At 36.5% G+C, this 27,468-nt stretch overlaps 1 protein-coding gene across 1 annotated transcript; it reads right to left on the bottom strand.

The window, feature by feature from the left end:
- Positions 1-229: 229 nt before the first annotated feature.
- Positions 230-26,748, bottom strand: LOC131150227 (BTB/POZ and MATH domain-containing protein 2-like). The gene is made up of 5 exons (XM_058100830.1): positions 26,601-26,748; positions 25,832-26,279; positions 3,877-4,225; positions 1,521-1,797; positions 230-671 (listed from the first exon to the last, which is right to left on the bottom strand). The coding sequence occupies exons 1-5, from the start codon at positions 26,701-26,703 to the stop codon at positions 490-492; spliced, it is 1,359 nt and encodes a 452-aa protein (XP_057956813.1). The 5' UTR covers positions 26,704-26,748; the 3' UTR covers positions 230-489.
- Positions 26,749-27,468: the final 720 nt, after the last annotated feature.

Raw genomic sequence — 27,468 nt, 5'->3', positions numbered from 1 at the left:
AATATCAAGGTTTCCACATACTCAAAAATGCACCTTTGTAAGTCGACCAAAACCACCAATCCAACAACCTATAAACAAACCCAAAATACTTCTAAATTAATTACTTAACCGTTGCCTAATCTTTAGCACAAGATGCAATGCATAGGGGAAAATTCACTACTAATCAATTTGCCCAAGCTTCTAAACCACACAAATAAATACTCCACAAGATGATGTGCATCACAAATTCTAATAGGAATGGTTTAAGCTTTCTACAGCTAACTAATAGTGATTAATCATGAAATCTTAATACAGAGGAAACATGGAAGAAACACACAAAGGCTCCCAAATAATGAGTACATACATTGGAGTCCAAGGTACACAACAAATGATGCAATGAGCTCAAATTTCTTTTATAAATTGGGAAGGTTAATGCAGATGCAAAAATGTCGAACAACACAACTCCTTTCAATCGGCAGTCAAAGAATGTTATAATCCTTTGGCACTACATCAGTATATCCGCTGCTTCACCCGCCTCCCATTCACATCGGTGCCGTCTTGAAAGTAATCCTTCCCATATCCACAAACACTAGCAGAGTGCTCTCCATTCCTAGCCACATACTCCAGTAATTCAGTGAGGAGAGAAGGGCAACTGTCCTTCAAGTATTCAAACCCATCTGTTTGCATCACAGCTGCAAACACCAATTCATTAGTTTTTTATCATGAAGGCAATCAGTTACAGTATTCGATCATCACTGAGTAACCCAGAGCTAAGAACATTCTTTTGTGGTTCTAGTTTTTTATCATAAATAAAGAAACTTGGCAAACCCAATATAGCTTGCAGTTGATGAAATTCCTGTAGCAAAATTTGCAGTTTGCTTCAAACAAATTAAGGGACTAGATAATATCTAATGAATCCTCAATGAACCAGGTTTCTGCTAGTACTATAGGTGAAATAGCAATCCAATCAACCACCGAAGGACTACTACTACTACTGGCTCTCATTCATGCAAGGAGAAGTAAATTAGCCTGGTTTTGAGCAAGTCTTTTATGAAAGTCAACGACAGATTTCAACAGACAGCAGAGCATGCAGAGGGATGGTGAAATCTTAAGAACTAGTACACAACGGCCTACCAAATGGCCTGTTTTAGCCATATGAGGTTGAATCTACAAGATTCTTTACAAAACATGCATGAGCTTTTCTTGCAAGTCTTGACAAATCTCAACCAAGTATACCCGCCAAGAAGAATAAAACAATTGAAATATAAACAAATAAAGATGCCAGCTGATGGAAGATACCAATCAAAACATGGAAATAAACATCTATCACTTAAAAAGTCTGTATATGTAGTCATGTATTTCAAAGCTGCCTATAAAATTCGGATGGCAAAAACAAAACTGTGGATGTTCTCCCCAAGAGACATCCAGTAACAACTTTCATTAGAATTGTGTGCATGGTGTAAGTAGCCTGAAGGGAAAAACTATTTAATTTATAGAACTAGTGCCCATGCCCCCTCCCCCGCTAACAACCAAAAATATACCTCTCAGATTTTCAGGCAGTGCTACAAATTTGAGACATACGGCTTTCAGTTGTAAACAATGGTGCTGCTCCGCCAAGGCTAGAGTCGTTGCTACTGTGTTTATGGCAACATCCTCACAAAGTTTAGCCTCACAAAGCAACCTAAGCCTCTCCAGTCCATATCGGTCCGCAGCTGCAAGCAGATGTTGAGCCATCAGGGTGCAAGCCCATTTCAAGTTGAGACCCGCAAGCTCTTGCATGTCAGGTATGGCATCCCAGTATATGAAGTGAAGTAATGCCTTCAGACATCCAACAAACAAAGAAAGAATACAAATTATTTTCATGGCAATGCCACTACCTTGCCTTGCATTGAACAAAAGATCAACTAAACTGTTAAGCCAAAAAATTTATTGATCTGGTAAATGAATAAGCTGACACAGCATCACCCTTTGATCTTAGACAAGAATGTGCCTGGCTGTATAGATGAAACCTAATAAAAAAATGAATCTTAAAACATATGAAGATGGCCAGATGGTAGAACAGTAATGCACATCTTCAATTTACCAGCTCATAAAATCAGTTTTCTTTTGTCCTAATTCCTTTTCACCAGGAGTAAGGAGCCGTGAAACCCTAAAACTTAGAAAAATTCGTCGAAAGCACTGAAGCGCAGTCTGTTTTACTCACATGCTCGAAAAATGTAAAGATTGAGGCAAATATCAATCCTCTTATAATGACCAAAAGCTAATCGATTTCAACATAGTCAACATTTTCATCAAGAGAGGGTAACCAGTTGGGTGTTGGTTTCCCAAGGCAGTATTCTTAATAAGCTTAAAGAGCTGGAACACTACTGCAAACAATTAAGAAATTTTGGGGTCTATGGGGGTGGAGATGGTGTGGCTGGGGATGGGGTATGGGTTTTGGGGAAGGGGAGCTAGAAGACTAATTCAACCATATCGATTTGGGAAAAAAGTTCAGCAGAACAATATTTTTAAACAATTCCTTGCACCATACAAAGCAATAATGCTACATATCAAACTTATGCAGCATGTAAAATCAGTGGCAGCATGCAGGAAGAGAAGCAAGAGGATAGGAAACCTTAGCTGGAGTGAGTAAGATATGAGCAGCGCCTTAGTGGAAGAGTCCTGATGTACACTCCTGAAATTACAATAGTCCTGTATGGCACCACAATTACTCACCTAACAAAAGGTAACCAACCAAGCTATCTCTTCCTATAGAACTATATAGCATTATATGAATACATTCATAAAACAAAAATATAAAATCAGAATTATATTCTCCGAAAATGCAGGACAGGAAACTAAGATAAAATTGAGAAAATGCACTTCTTCATTATCTAACTAGAGGCCAATTGCATGCTATTAAAAAAGGCAAGCGTGGATAATAAACTACTCATCTTAATGATCACATGATGGAAGAATGAGCCTCAAATCGTAATTCCTAAATCACAATTGCAAAACATAATAATGATAAATCACAGTAGCATGAAATTGATATAATCCTCTAGGATTCCAAAAAGGGAGTTTTAGATCAAAATTCAGAACATGAAGCAGTTGCTGCAGAAAAATAAATAAATAATATGCTTTGCATAGGGATTGGTTGCAAAGCATAACCATCAATCTGTTTCTAAGGTAACCCGATTAAGAATGACAACCATTAGGATAAGGTCCCAATGATTTTAACAAAAAAGCAGTTATATTCCTGTGAACATTGCCATATGTGCTGGCAAAAAGAGGCTGCAAATATATATAAGAAACAGAAAACAAGCTCAAGTGTGCATGCGCACACAAAGTCCAAAGAGCGAATAAAAAAACAATTTGTTCTTCTACTAAGATGAATAATACTAACAGTTCTATCAGAGTGTAAATATTGACAGCATATATAACATTTGGCTGATATAATAGGGCAAATAAAACTAAAATGTTCCCAACCATGCAATCTAATTGAAAAATAATAAATAAATAAAAAATAAAGGAACCAACCAACCAAAAAATTGAAATGTACACACATACACACGCAGACAAACACAAACATATAGAAAGAACACAGCAAGAGAATAATGGAAATCCTCTTCTACTTCTCAGATGACTTCACTTCTCTTTCTTCTCTACCAAAACTGACCTAAACAAAACAGTAAATATAGAGTCATAGCCCAAAACTAAAGCAAATATTATGCCACTTCCATCCAGCAAACCAGTCTTCCTTGAAGACTAACATAATGAGTAGGAATTATAAATTGCATCCCCATAAACAAGGCACATATATGATGCTGTTGTTTGCAGCATTTTTGTCATTTATTTAACACGGATGAATGCATGGAGAGAGAGAGAGAGACAGAGAGAGAGAGAGAGAGAGACAACCTTAAAAACTGGAGCCTCCATGTCTTCAACTTTTATGCACTGGGTGTTTGGGTCCTTCATTGGACCCAAAAGTTGTGCTCTGAACACAGGTGAACGAGCAGCAAGCACCAACTTGTGGACAGCAAAGAGTTCACCATCAACTTCAAAATTTACATCAGTTCCCTTTCCACTTTCTAAGAGCTGCCCAAAATGCTGACCTATATTAGAAGGTGGTACTGCTATGTTGTACTCTTTAGGTCCCTCCGTATTTGACTTGACAACACCCACACTACAGTGTATCGATAGGCAGTCATCTTTAAGGTAATCTGATGTCTCTAGAGAAGCTCTTTTGAAAAAGCGTTTATAACCCCTGAAATATTGTAAAATTGCTGTCATTATATTGTGACATTTTTATAGGAATAATGGAACCTAGAACAATAAAAAGATGGAATCAGACATCTCTAGAGGAACTCTTTTGAAAATGCATTTTAACCTCTAAAAAATTGTAAAGTTGCATCCATTATATTGTGTCAACACATTGTACAAGAAACTAAATCCAATGAGACCTGGAATTAATGCATACATCTTGGGAACCAAAAGAACCATCTGCTCAGCCCAACTAATATTCACAAATACTAGGGGCTGCCATGTGGAGAGGATAGAGTAGTGGTTTTTGGGGGAGAATTACTTTAAAATACAGCAAATGTACAAACACGGCCTGAACAATAGACTGCTTCAGTAATTTTTTTATCCGCATGCATTTTTTATAAGCAAAGAATTATATTAGACGAGAGAAGAGGAGAATATACAAAATGGGAAAGAAGGCATTCTCTGGCAACAAAGAAAAAACAAAACAAAACAAAGAAAAAGACTCGGCATACTCCGGAAATCTAATGAAATGCCCACACACAAGTCCTTCTGCAAGCCAATCAAAGAAATGCCTCTAGAAAAACCATTAGCTGTTGTCCAAAGCAACGCCAATAACCATGCTACACCCAAGGTCTTAAATTTCAATTTCGACTCAAATTTCAAAGCTCCAAAAGTACGGAAATTTTGATTTCGATGTCAATTTCGATTTCGATTTGGAAAAATAATGGAAATCAGTAGTAAAGCAAGGAATTCTTTTATGAAGCTTTGGAAATGATTAATAGACATAATAATGTAAGTTTTGGGACTAATATATTACAAGTAAATACATCTATGCTCTGTATGAGGTGGAGAAGTTGTAATATAATATGTACATCAAACATATTTGCAAAATAATGTACATTAAACATATTTAGAGAATCAGTTAAAACAAATGAAATTCATAAATCATTTAAAAAATATTTATCATACAAATAATGACAATTTAGACATCAATGGTTAAATAAAATGTTGTTGTAGGTTTATTTTTTTATATAATTTCAAAAGCACTTGCAATAATCTTTTGTTTTGATAAAAATAAATAAAATAATTTAAGAGAGAGATTTCACTTCACTCCTAAATCTCTCATTTGACTTCCGAGGGAATTTCATTGCATAGTTCAAAATTCAATAAGTTTCACTAAAATTTCGAGATTTCGATAAATTTCGGATGATTCATTGAGATTTTGATTCAAATTATGCAAGATGGAAATTGACTGCCATTTCAATTTCGAGGGTCACGGAAATTGGAAATTTCAATGAAAATTTTGAAAATTTCGTGGAAATTTAAGACCATGGCTACACCACATATGATCAACAGAGAGAGAACTCAAGGAAATCCTAGCATTAAGTTCCATACAAATGCACCAAATCACAGTAACAAAGTGTTTCTCCATAACGCAATCCCTTTACAAATTTTTTTAAGGCTTGGTTTGGATCAAGGATTTTGTTTGAGGAAAGGTAAGTAAAATGGAAATCCATTTTCCATTGTATTTTTGTATTCTCTCTCCATGTCAAATACTATTAAAAATGAAAATCTGTTCTGATTAAAATTAGGGAAAAAAATGTTAATGAAGTGTAAAATCAAAATTGTGTGTCCTTAACTGGCTATATAATTTATTTTCTTTATCACTTTCTTTGATAACTAAACATGAAAAAGTCAATTCCTTCATATATTTTTTTGATAGCAAAAGGAAATTATATTAATGGGACAAGAATTTACAATAGGGAGAAATGAGATATCTCCCAAAAAAAATCTGGAACAAACCAGAAAAAATAACTAAAACCTAAAGAAAAAAGAGAAACACAACAAGCCAGCACATTTCTCCAATCTCTTTGAATCTCCCGAAAACTATTTCCTCTAAAAGTACCCAAATCCAACACACCACAGCGATCCTAAAAACTGTATCTGATCTCAGACCAGCTCCCAGATTAACTTTTCCTCAGAGAATATCTGGGCATTACGTTCCATCCATATCCCCAATAAACCTGCAAATAAACTACACCTCCATAAGGCAGCCCTATCCTTATACTAAAACCTGTAAAAGAGATGGCTACTAAGTCTTCCATCGACACGGCATACCCAACTCTCCCCCATGATACAAACAGCTTATTCCAAATCCTCCAAGCAAAGTCGCAGTGTAAAAGGAGATGAGAAGCTGTCTCAGAGTCCTTGAAACAAAGGTCTTCTGATTTGCAACAAGTTGTTAGTATTTATTTTATTAAGCACAACCAACCAAGTGAAAGCCTTAATTTTTGAGGAAGCCTTGGTCATCCATATTATAGGAATGAGCATAAAGGAAGAATTAGAATGGATCAAGAATTCAAAAAAAGATTTGCAAGAATGAACTCCCAACTGATCCAAGGGCCAAGAGCAAACATCCCTCCATGACAAAAGATTACTTTTGGAACTCTGTTCAATAAAGATAGCAAAGAAGACAACTCCTCCATCTCCCATCATTAAGAGGTCTCCTAAAATGAAGATTCTAGGAAACCAGAGGACTACTCAAATCTCTAACAAAATAAGATATGGCTCTATTTTGCTCGACACTCAAACAAACAAGATGAGGTAAAGAAGTGGACAAAACTACATTACCTAGCCAAAGGTCTTTCTAAAAGCGGATACATGACCCCCTCCCCACCACAATTTCAGTATCAGGGGTAAAGAAAGGATAAATATGAGAAATGGACCTCCATGGACTCACCAAAGAACATTTTAAATTACTACTAGTATGCAACCCATTCTCATCCAACCCAAACTTACTTCTTATAACTCTATGCCAAAGGGAAGATTCTTCTAGAGGAAAGCACCATAACCATTTAGCTAAAAGTGGTGATTTTAGACACCAACTTACCTCAACTCATCCCTCCCTCCTTTTTAGGCTCACAAACCTCATCCCATCTAAGTGATCCCTACGAACCCCCATGCTAGACCACAAGAAGTCTCTTTTAATGATTTTCTTAAGTTCACTAGCAATCCCTATCAGAATCTTAAAAAAAGAGAAAATGAAGGGAATGCTAGAAAGACAAGCCTGAAACAAAGTAATTATTCCCTCTAAAGAGAAGAGAGCCCCCTTCCACCCATCTAACCTCTTCGTCACCCTTCTCCACCACTGGATTCCAAAATTCAGCTACTCTAGGATTCCTCCATATTTTTCTTTCCTTTAGAATATTTTCCAAGCTCCAAAATCGAAAGGGGGCCTAGAAGAAATTTAATTTAAAAAAAAAAACTCTCTAGAAGACAAACCCTCTAAACACCAATTAGCTTATTCCAAACCTCCCAAGAAAAATAGCAATGCAAAAACAAATAAAATGCATTCTCACCACTCTAATAACATAGCAAACACAGATAAATAGACAAAACTCTATTAGGACTTCGATTCTGAAGGAGATCATTTGTATTAAATCTTTTAAGAGATACAATCCACATAAAGGCCTTGATTTTGGAGGTATCCTTAGGGCCTGTTGTTGACTTTTTGAGTTCGATCTCTGTTTTGATGCTGACAAAGTACCAATATCTTATGTGTGTTTAAGTATGTGAACAGGTCTAAATTTCAGCACACATAAGATCAAGGGACTTGGAAACCAGAAGAAACTCCAAAATCATATGTATCTGGCGCATTCCATGAAAACATACGAGCAAGAAGATTGAAAACATTTGTTCTTATTGTAAAATGCATTTTGTTTTATATTTTGGGTCTGTAAAATTTGCATATCATGCATGATAAGAATTAAATGCTCAAGACCATAGTTTGACCTCAGGGATCACCTTGGTCAACCGACGTCGGATTTTTGGGGTTAACTCTCAGAAGGGCCTAGAATGACCATAGGACTCATCACCCACATAACCCAAAATGCCTTATGCTTAGTCACACTGGGTTGATGAAGCACAGAGACCAAAAAAAAACTTGAATGCATATTTTTAGTGGTCTCGGTTGACCGAACCCAAAGCTATATAAAGGCTTCGATCGACCAAACGAAAGTCAATACTTTGAATTTGCTCAGTCGACCATCACAAAATGAACGTGACACTTACGGTCAACCAAATCCCCACGTGCCCAACACCCCGTACACTCGGTCAACCAAATTTGTTAGTTCATTTGGCTACGGTTGACCGAACCTCAAAGGGTTCAAAAATCGCATTAAGACGGTCGACCATATTTCTAGTTCAAAATTGACTCGGTCGACCGAACACAGTACTATGGTCGACCGAATCTTGAAAATGGTCGACCGAAACCTCTCAAGTTGGCAAATTTTTACCGCAGTAAATCAAGATTTTTTTTTTTTTTCAATTAGGGTTAATTTTCATTAAACTCAATTAAACAATTTTAAAAATACCCTTGATGTCCCCAACGGTTATATTTTTGTCCAACTCTATATATACCCCTTCATTTATTATAATTAGCAAGTGATTAGCATATAGATTAGCAAAATTTTTCTCTGAAAATTTATTATGCTAAATCTTTCATACTCCCACTTTTTACAAAGCATATTGCAAAATCTCCTTCACATACTAATTTAAATTACATATCCTTGAGAGAGATTATTTTTGTGGGTATTCATTTATTCTCTTTGTAAGCTAACAACTCTCCCATACTTGCATTTGTTGATTGTTGATTTTGGAGAGTAGCTTAAGGTTTTTCCCATGGTATTTTACTTATAAATATTAGATTGGAAAAAACTCTTCATTGGCTTAAGAACTTGCATCCTTATTGCAAGTTTCATAAGCTTGCTTTGTGTTTTGATAAAATCATTTTTAGCAGCTCAAACCCTAATATCCATTGTGCTTGATATTTGAAAAATATTTCTTGAGATGTTTCCTTAGGGTTCTAGAGGTGCTTTGAATATTCATATTGCAAATACATTATCTTGAAATCAAAGGTCCCACTCTCACATACACATATTGACACACATATTGTTGAGAACTAACACATTGGTTAACGAAATCTCACTTGAGTATTAATTCCTTATCATCTATGAGTGCATTAGTTGTATTGTGCGTATTGGTACAAATCTGCTTGTGTTTAGAAGCATTAGAATTGTACACAAAAATTTGATACTCATTGTTGTATTCCAGCCGTGGCCTAAGGGGGTGTTGATCTAGCCCGTAAGGATTGGTAGGGTCTTTTCCGCCCCGCAACGAGAGTTTGTAAAGGTTGAGGTTAGCCATGGAAATTTGACCTTGTTATAATCGGTGCCGCTTCACCCGTTAAGTGAGCAATAGTGGTAATCCTCGAACTTGCGAGCTGAGGCGGGGATGTAGGCAATATTGGCCGAACCCCAATAACATATTTGATGTTAGTTTTATTTTTCAAAATTTACTTTCTGCACCTGTATGTTTATGTTTATTGTTTGAATATTTGATTGCGTTTGTGATTACATAGAAAGACCCTAAATTTGTGTAATACTGCTTGTGGAATCTGGTTTAACTTAGGAAGAATTTTTAAATACCCATTTCACCCCCCCTCTTGGGAATACACCAATTCTAACACCTGTTTAGTTGTGGAAAATAGTTTTCATTTAACATTTTCAGATTCCCAATAATTACGAAAATGCCATCTTGTTTTCTAGATTTTCAAGATTTATCTACAAAATATAGGAAACAATAAAAAGATGTTTTCCAACTTTCCTATACAAACTTGGAAGACTGTCAACAAGCTGGCATCTTTGTAATTATTTGGAAAACTAGAAATGGAAAATAAAACTATTTTTCACAAGTAAACAAGGCATTAAAATTTACAACTCCCAATTGAAAGAATGTAACCAAAAGGAGCAATGTTAGGAACATGCATGAGATGAATAAAAATGATTTACAAGAAAAGTTCCACAAAGGAATCTTAAACCCAAGATCTACCATCCTCAAAAGTGAAAAGAGCCGAGGACATTGATCATAATAATAATATCATTGTTCTTATATCATTGAAGGAGAGCCTCGGCATGATGGTATAGTTGTCGCCATGTGACCTAAAGGTCATAGGTTTGAGATGTGGAAACAATCTCTTGCAAAAATGCAAAGGCTGCGTACTATAGACCCATTGTGGTCCACCCCTTCCTCGGACCTTGCATATGTGGGAGCTTTGTGCACTAGTCTACCCTTTCTCTCTTCTTTTTTTTTTTATTATTATTATCCTCCTTATTATTCAATTTATGAAGAAAATTTGTTCCAAGACAATAAATACCCTGAATAAGGAAAAATTTAACAATAGCGGCATAATGGAAACTAGATAAATGATAGAGATGGGGATAAACTTGAAAGAAGAAGTTTCCCTAATCCAAAAATATTCCTAAAAAATGAGTTCTCACTAGTACCAACATTATAATTCAGCCGAGGAAAGAAAATACATGAAACCTAAGAAAATTTCCAGGGATTAGCACGGCTAACATTCACCCCAACTCTAGCATCCCATCCATTCTGTTGAAGCCCATACTTGCCATGAATCACCTTAATTGATAGTTCTCAAATTGAGATACAAATCACAAATCGAAATCCCAATTCCAGAATCGAGAATCAAATAAAATCACAAGTTACAGCACATATTCCAAAATCGGTTCCAAAACTATATGTAGAGGAAATAAAATTGTAAAATACATTGATGGTCTATTTGGGAATGTGAATTTGGGGCAATGTATTTGAATTGAAGAGTTCAATACAAATAAGTTCTTTGGCTTTATTGCTTAACTTGAACTTGTATTTGAATACATTGCATATTTTAAAACTCAAAATACATAATTTTGAAATTATCTAGCGGCCCATGAATTTGGAGCCAGATTCATACCAAAACCCCTTTTGATCAGTAAAAATCAGCTTCAAACAAAGCTTTACCCACAGGTCCTTCTGCCCATAGCTGAAGCCTGAAGCTCCTTGTCATTGCTATGTTGCAATCTCCTTCCCCATTGATCACTCAGTTCCCTCTCACTCGGATCAATCCCATTCTTCTTGATCTCCATAGTTGTGCTCCAGCAGGTCTGATCCTATAATCTCCTTAATTTTCACTGCAAGACTACTTGATTTCAGTGGAAGAACCCTAGATTTTCTTTAAAATCTAGTCCAAATCTCAACCAAGGAATGCAAAAAAGAATGCTTCATTTTTTTCATGCAAAAGGCCAGTGTGAATACATTCTTTTCTGAGCCATGCAAAAGGATCTATGACTCCCTCTCCGGAAATGAGTGTCAATTTGTTAATCAATCTCAAGTAAGATTGGGAACTTCTTCTTCTTAAAATATTATTGCAGAAATGTCAGTATTCGAAATCCCAGAAGCTGATATATTTTTAACCGTGTATATTTGAGATTCTCTTCTGAAAACCATGAATACTTTCAGTTTGCAAGTGGGATATTACCTGCGAACATAACTTTGCATTTATGTTTGTCAAACCATTTCCAATGCGTGTTATTTGCTACCTTGTATTTTTTAGTTCAAGTGTGATTGTTATTTCCTATCTTCTTGCACTATCATTCTCTAGGATGACATCGAAGAATTTCAATACTCTTTGGTTTGTAACTAGTACATACAATGGGGTTTGTAATTGGAGAATTTTTTTGAGCATCTATAGTTTGCTATGCTTATTCAAAAGAACTAGTAAAAATAAGTGAACATTGGTTATAGAAGTTAACCATATTAGTATTGGCCCTTGTGTTTTAGATAATTTTTGGCACCATTCTTTTGTCCAGAACATGAACTCTGAATCCAAGTTTTATCCCTTTTTTTTTTTTAATGGATTAATGCTGTGGCATTATAGTAAGGACTTTAATTTCATCCATTTACCATTCTTTGGTGAACTGTTGTGGCCTTCCACAAATGTTGAACTGAGGATATTAAGTATTTAGATTTCTGCACTCGTTACTACGTTTCCATTGTTTTTGTTGGTTTCCATTTTTCAAACTAAAATTTTTCTTTCATGTTTTTCTCTTTTCTTTTTTTTTTTTTTTTCGTCATTCAGTTTGTTTGATTTGAGTTTTTAGCTAATATATATTTAAGAGTTTACTAGGTAGCTCTATATGTGAACAGAGCAATACAGAATTTGAGAAAGAGAAGATAGAGGATCAGGATGTGTTAAAGCTTGATATACATTGTTGGCCCACAACCCAACAGCTTAAGCTTTTAGATAAAGTGGTAATCTAACATGGTATCAAAGTTGGTTACCAGGAGGTCCCGGGTTCTAGTCTTGCTGCCTGCGTTTATTGTGTGGTGTTGAAAACATTATTGTATTCCCTATAATAGGTGTTATCTATCATGTGTTTATCTCTCCACGTGCTGTCAGGCTGTACATGTGGGGGAGTGTTAAAGCTTGTTATACATTGTTGGCCTATGACCTAACAGCTTAAGCTTAGGTAAAGTGGTAATCCAGCAGGATAATTGGATGAGGGAGAGGAGATTGTAATTTATCCATTCAAGAAAGGGGCAGGGGAGGGATTGAGGAGCTGGGTCCATTTTTTTTCCACAGGACAATCCCTTAGCAGATTCAGGGGGTCACCGTACTCATGGTTGCATAGATGAGAGGACTATGGCTAAAATTTATAGAAGTTCTAACATCCTGGTAAGAAGCCACCATGAACTACCCTCCTGATGAACACTGTAAGTGTCACTTCAATTATCTTCCAGGGGTTTAGGATTTTTTTTTTTTTTTTGGTAAGCAGGGGTTTAGGATTTTACTATAAAGTGAAACTTTCCATGGTTGATTATAAATGATGCCATGATTATTTTATCCAGCTAGAACCATTTGAGCATGCTACAATAAGTAATAAATGTTTATGCCATAAGAAGAATCTGCTAGTTTTAGCAAAGCTGAAAGTAATTTTTTCAAAAAATTTATGCAAAGTCCTTAATACACTAATTCTCACAACAGGCCTTTGAGAGAGTTGGTCAGCAGAAACATATGGTGGCAGAGCGTGGTGATTCATTTGTCAAGTGTGTACACGATCCAAATGGTAATTCATGTGATGCAGGGGTTTATAAAGTGTGTTCTTCAAGATAGAATTACCTCATCCTTATATGCGCAAGTTGCACACTTTCCATCCTATCATTTTCTGGTTGTCAAGTCATTCAGGTTTGAAAGTTTAGTTTTGCCTTGTTTTATTTATTTACTTATTTATTACAAATCTAACTGTCCTTCTGGTCCTGTCAGAGGGTCCTGGAGCACAGTGATGATTTGAACACACAACAAATTATCACAGATGAAGTCATGCAATCTGTGTGCACTCTAATTCAAGACCAATACGTCATTATTCAGGTATTTAGACTTAGTTCTTATGCCTATCAGGTTCGCAATGTTTCTTTTAGTTATTGTTCTGTGTTTGCATATGCTTATGCACCTTTTGTGCTATTATTTTCTTCCTTTCAGTAAATATTTTCTTTTGTTAAAAGGAAAAAAGAAAAAGAAAAAAAAAAAACCACAGTAATATGCCTTACACCGTGTTCTCCTGCTCTATATAACAATATTGCTTTGTTCACAAATCTGTCATTTTTCTCAGTGTAATGAAGATATTAAATTCAGGTAATGATAAAAGGATGAATGCTGTAGTTCTAATTTATTTGGCAAATGGGGCAAGAGTACTTGTTTAAATTTTCCCGAACTTGATTGTGATTATCGCTTCCTCTGCCTTCAAATCATGGGATCCATCACCAGTAGCCTTCTCCTGGTGATATTTTGTTCATGTTACCCATCAGGGGATCCATCACTGTTACACTTTTTTTTTTTTTAAATAAGAGAAAATTGTGTTAAGAATAAAAAGAATAAACAATGTAAGAGGACAAGATATCCCCAATATACCAAAAAGCTACAACCAGAAAAGTTGCATGATACCTGCCATCCTATCCCTTTGAATACCTGAGAGCTATAAACCCAAAAAACCCCTGAAAGAGTGGACCCATAACAATGCCAGAAACACCACTCTATCCCATAATAAATTAGGGCAAGTTTGCAGCCCTTAAAGATTCCTGTGTTCCTCTCAATCCAAAGGGTCCAAAAGGTAGTGAAAACTGCACCACACCACAAGCACCTCCCTTTGAACAAAAGCTCCTATGTTCCACTAGCAAAAAGTCTCCCACGTCCCAGGATGTCATCTGGGCATAACCCAAGCTTCACCTGTGTACGAGAAGAGAGCAATCCAAAGGTGTGAATGTGTGATGCCACCTTACAATGCAGAAAAAGGTGAGCATTCGTTTCATTGGTCTCACAGCACATAATACGCATATTAGGTCATATAGGGCCTTCTAATATGAAGCATATGATGCTTATTAATCCTATTCTATAACACATTCCAGGTGAAGGTCCAGATTTTCCATGGAACTTTGGCCTTGCAAATGATGTGCCTCCAAGGAAAAGAAATGGAAGAAGGGGTTTTAAAAAGGTGTGAGAAAAAGGATTTAGAAGAGAAAATTCCCGAAGAATCACCCCCCACACTCTCTTATCCTCCATGGTCCAACACAGAAAGCAAGGCAGTAAGCTCATCAAAGGTGATAGGTGCATTACAGAGAGAAGAAATCTTAAACAAACGAGGTACTTTCAAATCCAAAGGGACCTCACCCACCGACATATCCTCCCAAAAACACACCCTATTACCATTGCTAACTGTGAAATGGATTAAAGGGAAGGAATGACTCGCCACCTAGGACATGAACTTCCATAGGTAAGCATAAGAAATACCACATCCACTTGTCTCCCACCCATTTTGATGGAGCCCATATTTGCTTTTGATCACCTTGTGCCATAGAGAGTTAAATTCTAATGGAAACCTCCACGATCATCTATCTATTCGGGAGATGTTTTTATATACCACATTGCCAAGCCCTGGTTCACTTTCAGATTTATGTTTTATTGACCGCATGACAACTAACTAACTGATCCCTTTGCCCTCCCCATTTACTAGCCCAAATAAAGTCACACTTTAGCATTTCTAAAGTCTTGGCAATTTTAGCAGGCACTCTAAAAAGGGAAAGGAAATAAATAGGACTGTTGGATCAGGAAGCACAAATGAGAGTTACACGATACCTGAGTGACAAGTCTCCTACTCAACTTCTCTATCACTAGATCCCAAAAGGTTGTGGAGTTTGGGTTGCCTCCAAGCGGGCGGCCAACGTAAGTGGCCACTTGAGAGAAACACAACATGCCATGACTTTGAAAGTCTGAAGATCCCTAACACCCACATTGATACTAGCCACCCCACTCTTGGATAAGCCGATTTTTAGAACGGGTCAAATACTAATTTAGGATCTAGATGTTCTTCGGAAAGTTTTTGAAAGCTCTCTCTCAGATTTAGCCCCCTTTCATTCCCCGTACTAAATTCTTGTTGGGTAGGGGTTGTAATATCTGCTTCTGAAAAGATCTTTGATTGGGGAATGTAGTTTCGTCCACTTCTTTTCCTTGCCTCATTCGATGAGCTTAGGGCAAGAATTAATATGACTCCATTTGTCCTTTTGTTGTTGATCCAAGTGGTCCTTTACCTTATTGGGATTTTCACTTTCAAGGTTGTTAAATGATAGGGAGATGGTAGAGTTATCTTTTTTTTTTGCCAGTCTTGTTGAATAACTGTCGGGTTTCTTTGGAGGTGGATAGTTAGTCATGGTCTTTGGATCCTCCGGGGGTTTACTCTTGCAAATCTTTTTGTGAATTTCTTACTAGCTTTAATTCTTCTTTTCCTTTATATAGATCCATCTGGAAGGCCAAAGTCCCCTCTAAAATCAAGGCTTTTATCTTGTTAGTTGTGCTTGATAGAATTAATACCAATAACTTGTTGAAGATCAAGAGACCTTTGAAAATTCTCTTTCCAAACGTTTGTGTACTTTGTTTTAACTGTTAAGAATTTGCATCGCATCTTTTTATACATTGTGATTTTTCTTGGAGGGATAGAATAAGTTATATAGGAGAAGAAGCAAGACCTTGGGAAGATCTTTTTTCAAGAATACTCAAGAAGAATTAGATCGAGGATTGTTGGGTTTACTTAGTAGTTTATTATGTGTGTTTAGCATTAATTAATATAGGATTATGTCTATTTGGAGGCTAGTTTGTAGTATTTGTATATTCTAGGGTTATGTTTGTAATGTAATGTAGTTTTAGAGGTTTATATGTAATTTCATGTGAAGAGGCTTTCTTATAAATAGTGTGTGAAAGCCATGTTGTAGGCACTTGTTGATAAATTTAAAGTGAATTGTGTTGGCCATACAAGGCTTAAAATCTTATTTTGATGATAACAAAAATGATGAACTTAACATATTTGGTTAAGTAATAATATTTTAGGACTCCAGCATGTGAATACAAAGTCAAATGCTCATAAGGTTCATTGAAAGCTTATACTTCAAAGAAAGATGATCAAATGAAACTTAAAGAGTCAAAGCATGGATTCAAAGATGATTCAAAGCTTGAAGATCATGATAGAATGACTATTAAGAGAATTTGATAAAAAGCTTAAAGTATATAAAAGCTTGAAGACAAGATGGAGCCAAAGAAAGACAAAGCAAGAGAGCTCAAAGAAAGACAAGCATGAAAACACAAGTGTTTAGAATGTCAAAAGTCATAAGAAGTCTTTATGTAAGTACTTCGTATTTAAATATCTTATGGAAATATGATGAAAGCTCTTCTAGGGTTAATTATGGACTTAGAGACCTTATTTCAAAACTCGGAAAATGTTTTACAAGAAATCAAAGCAAGAGAGCAAAAAGGATTTTTGAAACCAAAAATGAAAATTCTAAAATTGGTCTGCCCAGACGACTGAGGTGTACCCTCAGAAGTCTAAAGATGCAATGCACCCTCAAACGACTGAAGTTTTACTTCAGATGTCTGAAGAATTTCTTCAGAAGACTGAAAAATTAGTTCAGTCAACTAAAGATTTATTTGTTGAAACATAGAACAAGCAGAACACCCTCAGAAGACTGAACCCTCAATTCAGTCGTCTGAGCTGGGACTTCAGAAGTCTGAACCTATAGTTCAGTTGTTTGACCGTGTGTTTAGACTATAATTTTCATTGCTTTAAGGAACATCAAAAGACTGAACCCGATAGTTCAGTCATCTGAACACTGTTAATGGCTAGAAATTTTAAATGTTTTAATTTTCAAATAAAGGTTGCTTGTGCCCCAAATTTTCTAAAAACTTGGAAAATACTCCAAGTAAACTTCGGCAACACGAAATTACTTTTCTAAGCCTATAAATACATGGTTTTGCAAATCAAATTAACACCAAGAAAGAACAAAAGAATTGAAAAATCTGTTTGTAAGATGAAAGCTATCTTGCTACTCTCTCTTGCTCAAATCTTTGCTCAATTGAAGTGCTGAATTTCTGAAGTGCTGATCCATCCTACTTCTGAGTTCTGAGTTGTTAATTCTCATCTAGAAGGAACTCGGTGATAAATTCTCTTGAACTTCATTGCATTTCATATTGATATTTAATTATTGAAGTACATAGTGATTGAATTTGTACTAATCTGCTCTATATGAGAGTCATATTGTACGCAGCTATTGTTTCTAGTTTCTTTGACGATTCCAAGTTGTTGGATCATTGACCAAGTGTGGGGTATCACTTGGAGAGGTGCAGCTCTAGCCTATTGAAGGAGTGACCAAGCGTGGGGTATCACTTGGAGAGGCGTTGCTCTAGCCTATTGAAGGAGTGACCGAGTGTAGGGTATCACTTAGAGAGGCATTGCTCTAGCCTACTTAAGGAGTGTTTGAGCATGGGGTATCGCTTGTAAAAGGTTTGTTCCGCCCGGAAAGGAACGGTATAGTGGAATCCTTTGGTGGTATTGGCCAAAGGTAAGGACGTAAGCTGGGGATACGAACCTCGTAAAAAATGTGGTGTCACTCACTTTCCTTACTCTCTTTAATTTCCAGTAGATATCAATTGCGTGGATGATTTAAATTTTATAATTATCATAAAAATTACGTGGATTGGATTTTAAATAAACTAAAGATTAATTTGTTTTTGGGACTTGCGGAAACCGAAAGGAAGTACGTTGGTTGATCAATATTAATTGCGGAAACCATAAGGGAGTACGTTGATTGGTCAACACCCAAAACCTATTAACTGAAGGTTTATTTGAAATCTGAATTTTGAGAAGAGTGTGGATGTTATATTGCTTATCATCTTGAAAGATAAATTTCATTCTCTATAGGGCTTGAATCAAATTCATATATACAGGGCTACAAAAGCTGAAACTTGTATAAGAGCTGGATTTCATATCTTGATTGAATATTTTGTGATTGATTACTTTGAATTATTAAAGTGCTGTATCTTAAAAGCATTGCTGGAATCAATCTAACTTGTGTATTTTGTTTTGATCATTTTGGTTGAATTGAATTGCTGAAAGAATATCTGAAAATCTACAAAGTATTCAAGTTACCATACTTACACTTATTTATAAAGGTTTATAACTTAATTAATTTTCCGCTGAACTTGTGATTATAAACCAATTTTGTTTGTGTTGTGTTGAAGTATTGATTTGTGGTTTACTAAGCTTTGCTGGGTATTAGCTGAACTAATAAGAGGTTAAGAATTCACGAAAGGAATTAAAAGAGGTTTTAATAATCCAATTCACCCCCCCCCCCCTCTTGGGACAACTCCTTAACGTTCAAATTGAATGTGAGTTTCGCCCCTGGTGTCTCCTCTCTCCTCCTTTCCCCTTCTTTCCCCCCTGCTATTTCTTCTAATCTCTCCCCATGGCTGCAGAACCTTGATGCTACCCCTGCATCAGTAAGCTTTTTGATTTTTACGGTGATTTTTGGGTGTGTTCACATTCAACTGAGGACTTTTCAGCAGTTTATTTTTTCAGTTTTGGTGGGGAAAAGGAAAGGGCAGCACCCAAGAAATGTGCGTGTGTGTGTGTTTCTTTTTTTTTCCTTTTGTGCAGTATTTTGGGGGTTGTGGATGGAGCTCAATGTGCATATTTTTTTCAGGAAAGAAGTTACATTTGCTGGTTTGGGGGAAGATCCATTATTTGGCTTCTCTTTGGCGTGTGCATCATGGGAATTTTAAGTGGGTGATTGGCATTATTTGTTGGATGGCTAGATTGTGCTGGTTTTCATTTGTTCTTTTTGCTTTTCAGTTTTTCTCTATTTTTGTCTGGTTTTTTCCAGACTTTCCTAAAGAGGTGTCCTATTCTCCTAGTTGTACATTCTTAATCTCTTAATATAATTCTTTTGCTATTAAGAAAAAAATAAAGAAAAAAAACAATAATAACAAGCCTTAAGTCCCACTAAGTTGGTCAGCTATATGAACCTTTTTCCGCCAATTCACTTGATCAAGGACATTTTCTTTGACTAATCTAAGAGTTGTTAAATCCTTCCCCACTACCTCCTTCCAAGTTATTTTAGGTATACCCCTCCCTCTTCTAGTACCATTAACAATAATTAGCTCGGTCCTCCTCACTGGCGCATTACTTGGCCTGCATTTCAAATGCCCAAACCATATAAGACGCCCCTCCCTTATCTTATCTCCTACCAGTGCTATGCATAACTTCTTGTGAATATGTTCATTCCTTAATTTATCCTTTTATGTTATACCACTCATCAACCTTAGCATGCGCATTTCACCACTTCTACTTTTTGAATATGTTGTTTCTTAGTTGCTCATATGGCATGGATGATCTTCTATCCCGATCCATATGCCATGGATAATCTTCTAACTGTCCTATAGAAATTTCCAACTGAAAAAAAAATGACTTCGAAAAATTTTGCAGTATTTTCCTCAAGAAAGAAAATGATGTCATCAGCAAATAGAAGATAGGAAACCTCCACGACTCCACCTCCTCACACCCCACATGAAAACCTCTGATCACACCCAAGCCCTAGGCAAGCAAGAAAAGCCTACTCAATCTATTCACCACCAAGGTGAACAAAAAAGGGGACAATGGATCCCCTTGCCTAAGCCCCTGAGATGCTTTGAACCATTCTCTAGGATGGACACTAACAATGACTGACAAGTTGGTCGAACTTACCCAACCTTTAATCCATTTCCTCCACATTGCCCTAGAACCTTTACACGTAATCTTATCCAAGAAACCCTAATTAAATCTATCATCATAGTAGTCAAAGGCGCAAGGCGCACCGAGGCGCAAAGGATACTTGTAGCTGAAACGCGAGGCACGAGGCGAAGGCACGCACCTCACCATTGTGTACAATGCTATTTGGTGGGTAATTGATATATGAACACATTAATAGTAATATTAGAATTTAAAATGCCAAATATTCAATACCAAAATTGGAAATTTAATGAATTTTCCAAGCCGAAAGGCTGAAAAGCATCAACATAGTTCAACATCAAAAGAAAAGAGTACAATAAAGAAGCAACTAAATTCATTAAAAAAATGTTATATATTAGTTATAAACTTGCATTAAACGACATAATTAATTACATATAATATTATAAGAAGAAGCAACAGGCAATAGAAGAACTGAAAAAGAAGAAGCAGAAGAACTGAAGAAGAAGAAGAACAACAACTAAAAAGAAGTACAAGAACTGAAAAAGCAGATGAAGAAGAAGAAGACGACTTACTAGTTTGAACTTCGAAGCAAATGAAGTGACGACCCATGGAGGCTCTAACCTTGAAAACGAAGGGCTCCTGCTGGTTTGAAGGCTCGAAGATGAAACTAACAAAACGCTTCTGTTGGTGTTGTATTGCTTCGAAGGATCGCAGAAGAAGGGTTCCGGCTGGTTTCGTGCTGGTTCGAAGGGTTGAATATGAATCCTGCTGGTTCAAGTTGAAGGCTCAAAGATGAAGGGCCAAGACAGTAGGGCTGGTTCGAGTCAAAGGCTCGACTGCTGGAAGAGGGCTAGGGTTCATTCTGGCTACATTTTCCTTATTAACAACTTCGAAAATTTGAAGGCGCAACTCATAGCGCCTGGTGCACTAGTATGTCTCAATGCGCCTGAATGCGCCTCTTAAAGGTCGCCTCACCACAACGTGAATGAGGTGCTAGCCTCATTGCCCCTCTGTGCCTCGCGCCTAGGCGTGCTTTTGACTACTATGTCTATCATGGGCTTTCTCAAAGTCTACTTCAAATAAAAGCCCGCTCCTACCCCTCCTCCTAGCATCCTCAACACCTCATTAGCAACAAGCCTAGCATCTAGAATTTGTCTATCATGAATAAACGCACACTGAGCCATGTCAACTATATCCCCCAAGATCACCTGAATCTAAAACCTTAAGAGAGAATTTTATACAAGCTAGAGACCAATGGGCCTAAAGTCCCTAACTCTAAGAGATCTCTTTTTCTTTGAAGTGAGGGTAATGAATGTAGAATTCACAATATTCCTCACCACCTTTACAGTGAAACTCCTTAAAAAACCTCAAAACATCTCCTTCAAGACCTCCCAATTCTCCTAAAAGAAGCCATCGTGAATCCATCAAGGCCAGGGGCCTTATCGCTACTTATCTTGAACACCATGTCTTTCATTTCGTTGGTCTCAAAAGGTCTCTCTAACCATTGAGCTGAACTTGTCTTAATCAGGCTCCAATTGAGACCCTCCACCATTAATCTAATTAGATACTCCTCTATGAAAAAATATTTGCAGAACTTGATGATCTCAGCCCGGTTTTGAGATTGCCCCTCACCACATGCCATGAATCTACCTCAGTTCCTTGATAACCTTTCCTCCTCCTCCCATTCTCCTTGCTAATGGGAGAAATACAAAATTTCAATCCCCCTTCTTGACCCACTTCACTCCAGCTTTTTGACGCCAAATCATATCCTCTCACAATAAGAGCACCTCAAGCTCATTGGACTTGGATCTCCTAGCATTAGCCTCCTCATCTAACAAACTGCACTCCACAAGCCCATCCAACCCAATAATTTAAAAGAGAATGTTGTTTTGACTCTTTTGTATTTCCAAAGATCTTTCTATCCCATTGTTTCAACTTCATCTTCACATGCTTCAACTTTTTCATCAATTTGAAAGCCTCCCATCATAGAATGTTACACTTGCCCCACCATCCTTTCATGCACTCCTAAAGGGAGGGATGTGTCAACCACATATTTTCAAAACGAACTGGGGTGGGACCCCATTGCAATGGATTGGACTCGAGGAGTGGAGGGCAATTGTCTAAGGTAGGTCTAGGGAGGATTTCCTCAAATAGGTGTGGATAAGTGTCTTTCCAAGTGTTAGTAAACAAGAATCTATCAATACAAGAGGATGCTTGTCAATCTCCTGAGTCCTAACACTGACCAAGTGAAGCTACCATTGTTTGAACTAGAATATCTCTAAAACTACAATCACAAATAAACTCATCATACTCAAAGAGATCTTCAATCCCCCTAATTTATCTCTAAAATTGTGAATAATGTTGAAATATCCTCCTACTCCAATATGAGCTACAAAGACAAAGTACACATGTGCAAAAGAGTTTGTGCCATATACTGATGTGAACCACCAATCTCCAAAACCTCTAATCTCTAACAAGACCAACAAAGAAAAGGAACCCTCAAGACAATATCCCAAGACAATAATTTGCTGCCGGATGCCCCAAACCAAGATAGGACCATCAAATTTATTCCTAAAATCTGAAAAGCTTTTGAAGAGGAAAGGACCTACTTCCCTCAGCTTGGTATCCTGGAGAAAAAAAATGTCAAGAATGACCTTATTTATTAACTCCTTGATCATCCTCCACTTACCCCAACCCCTAAATGTCTAACATTCCGAAATACTTTTAACAAGATCTTCCGCTAGCATGTGAAAACACACTGGTTGTTGAATGGCAGCAAAAATTTGGGTTTGCTGTGTCATTGGAGGTGGTTGTGGTGTCAAGAAAATATGTCAGCCAACTGGAGTTGGAAAAGGGCAGCAGTTAATTTTCTTGTGATGAAAATCACTGCAATGTCTGTTCTGTGACTTCTATGTGATTACTGCAAGTGTTGAGATAGGAAATCCGATCAAAGAGATTGTAAGACGATGATGATTGCAGGAAGGAAAGTCTGCTAGAGTGAACAGATGGTACTGCTTTTGTATCCAACTTCATGTAGACAGCAGAGCAATGAAAGAGAAAATAGGTGGCAAGAAAAGGATGGGAATAAGAAATAGAAAAAGAAGAGAGAAGGAAGCAAGAGCTCTACATGAGGGAGGAGAAAAAGATGGAGAGCAAAAATCTGATTCAAAGTTACCAACTGCATTCTAACTATTCCACAACACATACAAGTACTTATACCCCTATATTTAAAATGAAACATATATTTACATAACAACTCCTAAAAAACTAGAAATTACTGAACATACATATTTGCCAAATTTAACACATAATCCCTTACTTCATATGCTTACACGTTAAATAGGTGTGTCGAATGGAAGGCCCAAGTAGCAGTGGCAGTCATCCTTCACTATACTAATATAGCGATATGCATATATGCATCTCCCAACACTCATGTACATGCCTTGTTTTGCACCTTACACCTTCAGGCAAGGTTTAGGATTAGGAATGCATCCAAAGGTATGGGAATGATAGAAGAATGAGAAAGAAATCGAGTATTTGGGACAACAGGAATAAGAAATAGTTTAGCGTAAATCACAGTTGGAATTGCAATCCAGCATTTCCAATTTGGGATTTTCATGGGAGATCATGGGAATGGAAATCTGGGTAGAAGAATAGAACTTTCTACTATTAAAAGGCAGTATTAGCCTTTTATTACAATAATGAAAAAAAAAATGCCCTCTGTGTCTAATGACTCCAATAAAAATTTCCCAAATGCATGTAAGAAAAATGGACCACTCAAAGGAATGCCTAGATTAAGATTCCTTATCTAACTCATTCCCATTCCAAATACCAAGAAAGGTCCAACATCCACATGGTCTGACTGCATCAAGGGTGCAAGTTCAACCTTTAATAACTACAATATCTATTAAGGCCTCTCAGCAGACAAAAAGGCTACCGAAGATTTGAGAGGCGAAGAAAAAATTCTCGCATCAATTGTATGCCAGAAAGGCCCAAAATCCCTCTATCAATCCAGAGAAAGAACAAACACAATCTATCAAAATAAAGATGTAACAACAATTCAGTATGTTGTCATTAAGAAAGGCCAAAAACCATTCAGAAGTAAATAATGCCTCGAGTCATCCAAATATCTTGGACATGGTTTAGGTAAATTAACAAATAATGAGCTAATTGTCGCCACAAAAAAGATGACCAAGTATTATATATTTTGGGGGGAAAGGAAAACAAAAAAGATTGCCATGTCAGTTCAATCAACACTTACCATTTGGCTGCAAAGATTACATGCAACAATCTATGATTTCCCTCAATTTTTGGACTCCTTAAATATGACAAACTATAATTCTAGACCATCCATTAGATTCAAAAAAATATATGTCAAACTGTGATGGTAAAGAAAATTAAGATGGGAAGCAACGATTGAATTGAAAAGAGAAAGTGAGGTGTCTGCTAAAACAATGTAAATTTCCAGTCAATGGATACTCCGTGAGCATGAGCTAATCTAGGAAAGCAGTAACATACGGTAAACATTGTAGATGAAAAGTGTGTGTGCACAGCTGTGCACTTGCACACATAGATCAGTCCAAAACAAACAAGTTCAAGGTGAATAATTTAGAGGAACTTTTTTTTCTTTCCAACGGTGGCGAAGGTAGGTTGTGTTATTGGCATATCAGTTATGAGTTAATCCTAGCATGTGGTTGGATCCTCAGACTGAGGTTTTTGGCTACCAAATATCAATTCATGATTAAATCAAAACAAAACAGAACACTCCTTGAACTGACAAAAATTTTAAGACCCTAATTATGAAGGTTTCAGTGTCATCTAGAATGTAGAACCTTCCAGTTGGAGCAGTAAGTCAGGAAGAGGATCGCAGTACAAGAAGCTCTCCAAAATGAAGAACATTGTCATTATAAAAAATATGTTGGCAAAAATAAAAATGTCTAACGGTACTTGTGTATTTAAGAGAGAATGTTCAGGTGTCACTAAATCGAAAGGATGTTTTCTAAGGGGAAGCAGCTTAATAATGAGTTGATGACCAAAAATAAAATTATAATGTAAGAATGTTAAACAAATGAAAATACATCACATGGAAAATATTGACATAAAACTTATTATCACTAGATTTAGCATTTGGAATGAAAAATGTTTTGGAATGTTTGAAACTTTGAACCAACTTGTTATTTGCTATGGGGTTAGTTTTTTTATTTTTTATTTTCTCTCTGGTAACTATCTAATTTGCTATGGGGTTAGTTTTTTTATTTTTTATTTTCTCTCTGGTAACTATCTGCAAGTTTTAAGGACCATCAAATCATACGCCAAGATTGCTTCTCTAACGATATCTTCACATAATAGTTTCACCCCAAAAATTCTAAGGAATAATGTTCTTTAACAGGTGCAACAGGTAAATTGATATAATGCTGGCCCATCCCCAATGCAAATCATCATAAAGAGCATACTGTGACTGTCTTCTAGCTGTTGTTAACTTGTAGATGCTGCTAGTCAAAAAATAAATATTACACAAAAACATTATATATCAAATTCATATGAAATCCCACAATACAACCTAAAGAGACTAAAACAAGGTTATATTCCAACCATCAAAACAAATAATTGGACTATCAATATAAGAGAATCACAAACAACAACATCAACAATGTAGCATAGCTCACCACATGCTCCCCCGGTATTTAAGAGTGTAGGGACCGCTCTCCAGGGTCCGACCAAAGTGACTATGCACTTTGTGCCTCTCCTTTCCACTCTGATCCATGAGGGTCAACTCAAAAAGCGCTCTCACATCCGTGCCATCGCTCGCTAACGCAATGAATAGCGACACGTAATTTGCATTGTCCTCTATACTCTTCCCGTCCGGATAGAAGTAGATCGCCCACGCGTAGCCGCCGACCATGAACGTGTCGGACGCGATGTATTTGCCGATCCCCATCCCCTTTGAGAGCGAGTACCCACTGATCTTGAATTGGTGCGATCCATTAACGGTCTCGGTGCGGGAAGTAGAGGTGGTGACCGACAACGACGAGGGCTTGGAGGCTTCTGGGCAACCCGTAATCGTGCCCATCCACAGCAAACACGGCGGCCTTGATTTTGACCTTCTAGGGCTCTCTATGGACAAGAATTTGAATGAGTAACGATTGAATTGTTAAATTACGAAGAGATTTTGATGAATAAGGTTCAAATTTTAGGGTTTTGTGAAATTGCGGAATTTGGGATTCAATTTGGAGCTGCAAATGAAGAATTATCGAGCAAAAATGACGGACAAATCTGTGTTGATGATGAAGGTTATGCAAGATTTGAGAAACAGGAGGTGTTGCTTTTGGGGTTTTGGAGGAGGAAGGTGGATTTTGAGGTTTGGTAATGGTTCCCCCTCATAAAGATGGCTGCAAATGCATTATCAATGTGGAAATTTGAACATTTCTGACTTACCGTTGTCCCGTTGTACACCCCCGCCTCGACACTTAAGCTTGTGCAGTTGGCGCTGACAGTGCATTAGCGTCAGCCTCGTGTCGCCACCGAAGGGTCGCAGCATCCTAATGAGAAAATATTAAATGTAAACATGCTGATTTACTAGAACAATAATTTTCGAGAACAATAATGTAGATATAAGAATTTTTAGGGCATAAATATCCTCACTTTTGGTTTAGAATTCTTGCTTATGTAAGAATGATAATAAATTAAATTTCTATTTTAAAAATATTCCTAAGTTGAGCAAAAAAAAATTGTACCTATATTTTAGTACAAAATTCAATGAATAAAATAAAATATTAAAAAAAGGTATTCAGAATAAAATTATAAATTGTTCACTTTCATATACAAAAGCTTTTTGTAGCTCAAAAAAAAAAAAAAAATAATAACTACGGAAGTTAAAGAATAACAATGAATCAGGAAACATGAATCATATTCCGAGGTGGGTATGAGGAAGAATTTAAATTTGGGATCGAAATAGATAGTAAATAATTGAGAATATTTTTGAATTTTAAAAATATAATTGGTAGCAACCCCGTGCCCCGTGCATATGCATTGAGTATGACTTCGAAAATAGCTATTAATAAAATTATTAAAGTATATGGTTATAAATAGTACAAAATATCAATTTAGCATGTTAAATCGCACAATTTAATTGTATAATTAGATCTAAGCCTTAATTTTTTTTATAATACATTATATATTTTTTAAACATTTTTCTTAATTCCAAACTTGGTAGAAACTATAAGTGTTGGGTTATTTTTTCACAATTATTTTTAATAGTTTATAATCAATTAATAAATTTATAATTTAATAAGTTTAATAAGAT

The sequence above is a fragment of the Malania oleifera genome, chromosome 3 (genome assembly GCF_029873635.1).
Source record: "Malania oleifera isolate guangnan ecotype guangnan chromosome 3, ASM2987363v1, whole genome shotgun sequence".
NCBI lineage: Eukaryota > Viridiplantae > Streptophyta > Magnoliopsida > Santalales > Ximeniaceae > Malania > Malania oleifera.
This window is presented reverse-complemented; position numbering and strand designations above follow the sequence as displayed.

Bases quoted from the DNA above. Each gene is read 5' to 3' on its own strand.
- LOC131150227 (XM_058100830.1), bottom strand. From the start codon at position 26,703: ATGCTGCGACCCTTCGGTGGCGACACGAGGCTGACGCTAATGCACTGT. The intron at 1,798-3,876 runs GTTGTCTCTCTC...GGATGTCTGAAG, and splicing joins TGGAGGCTCCAGTTTTTAAG to GCATTACTTCACTTCATATA. The intron at 672-1,520 runs GTATATTTTTGG...TGGTGTTTGCAG, and splicing joins ACTGCCTGAAAATCTGAGAG to CTGTGATGCAAACAGATGGG.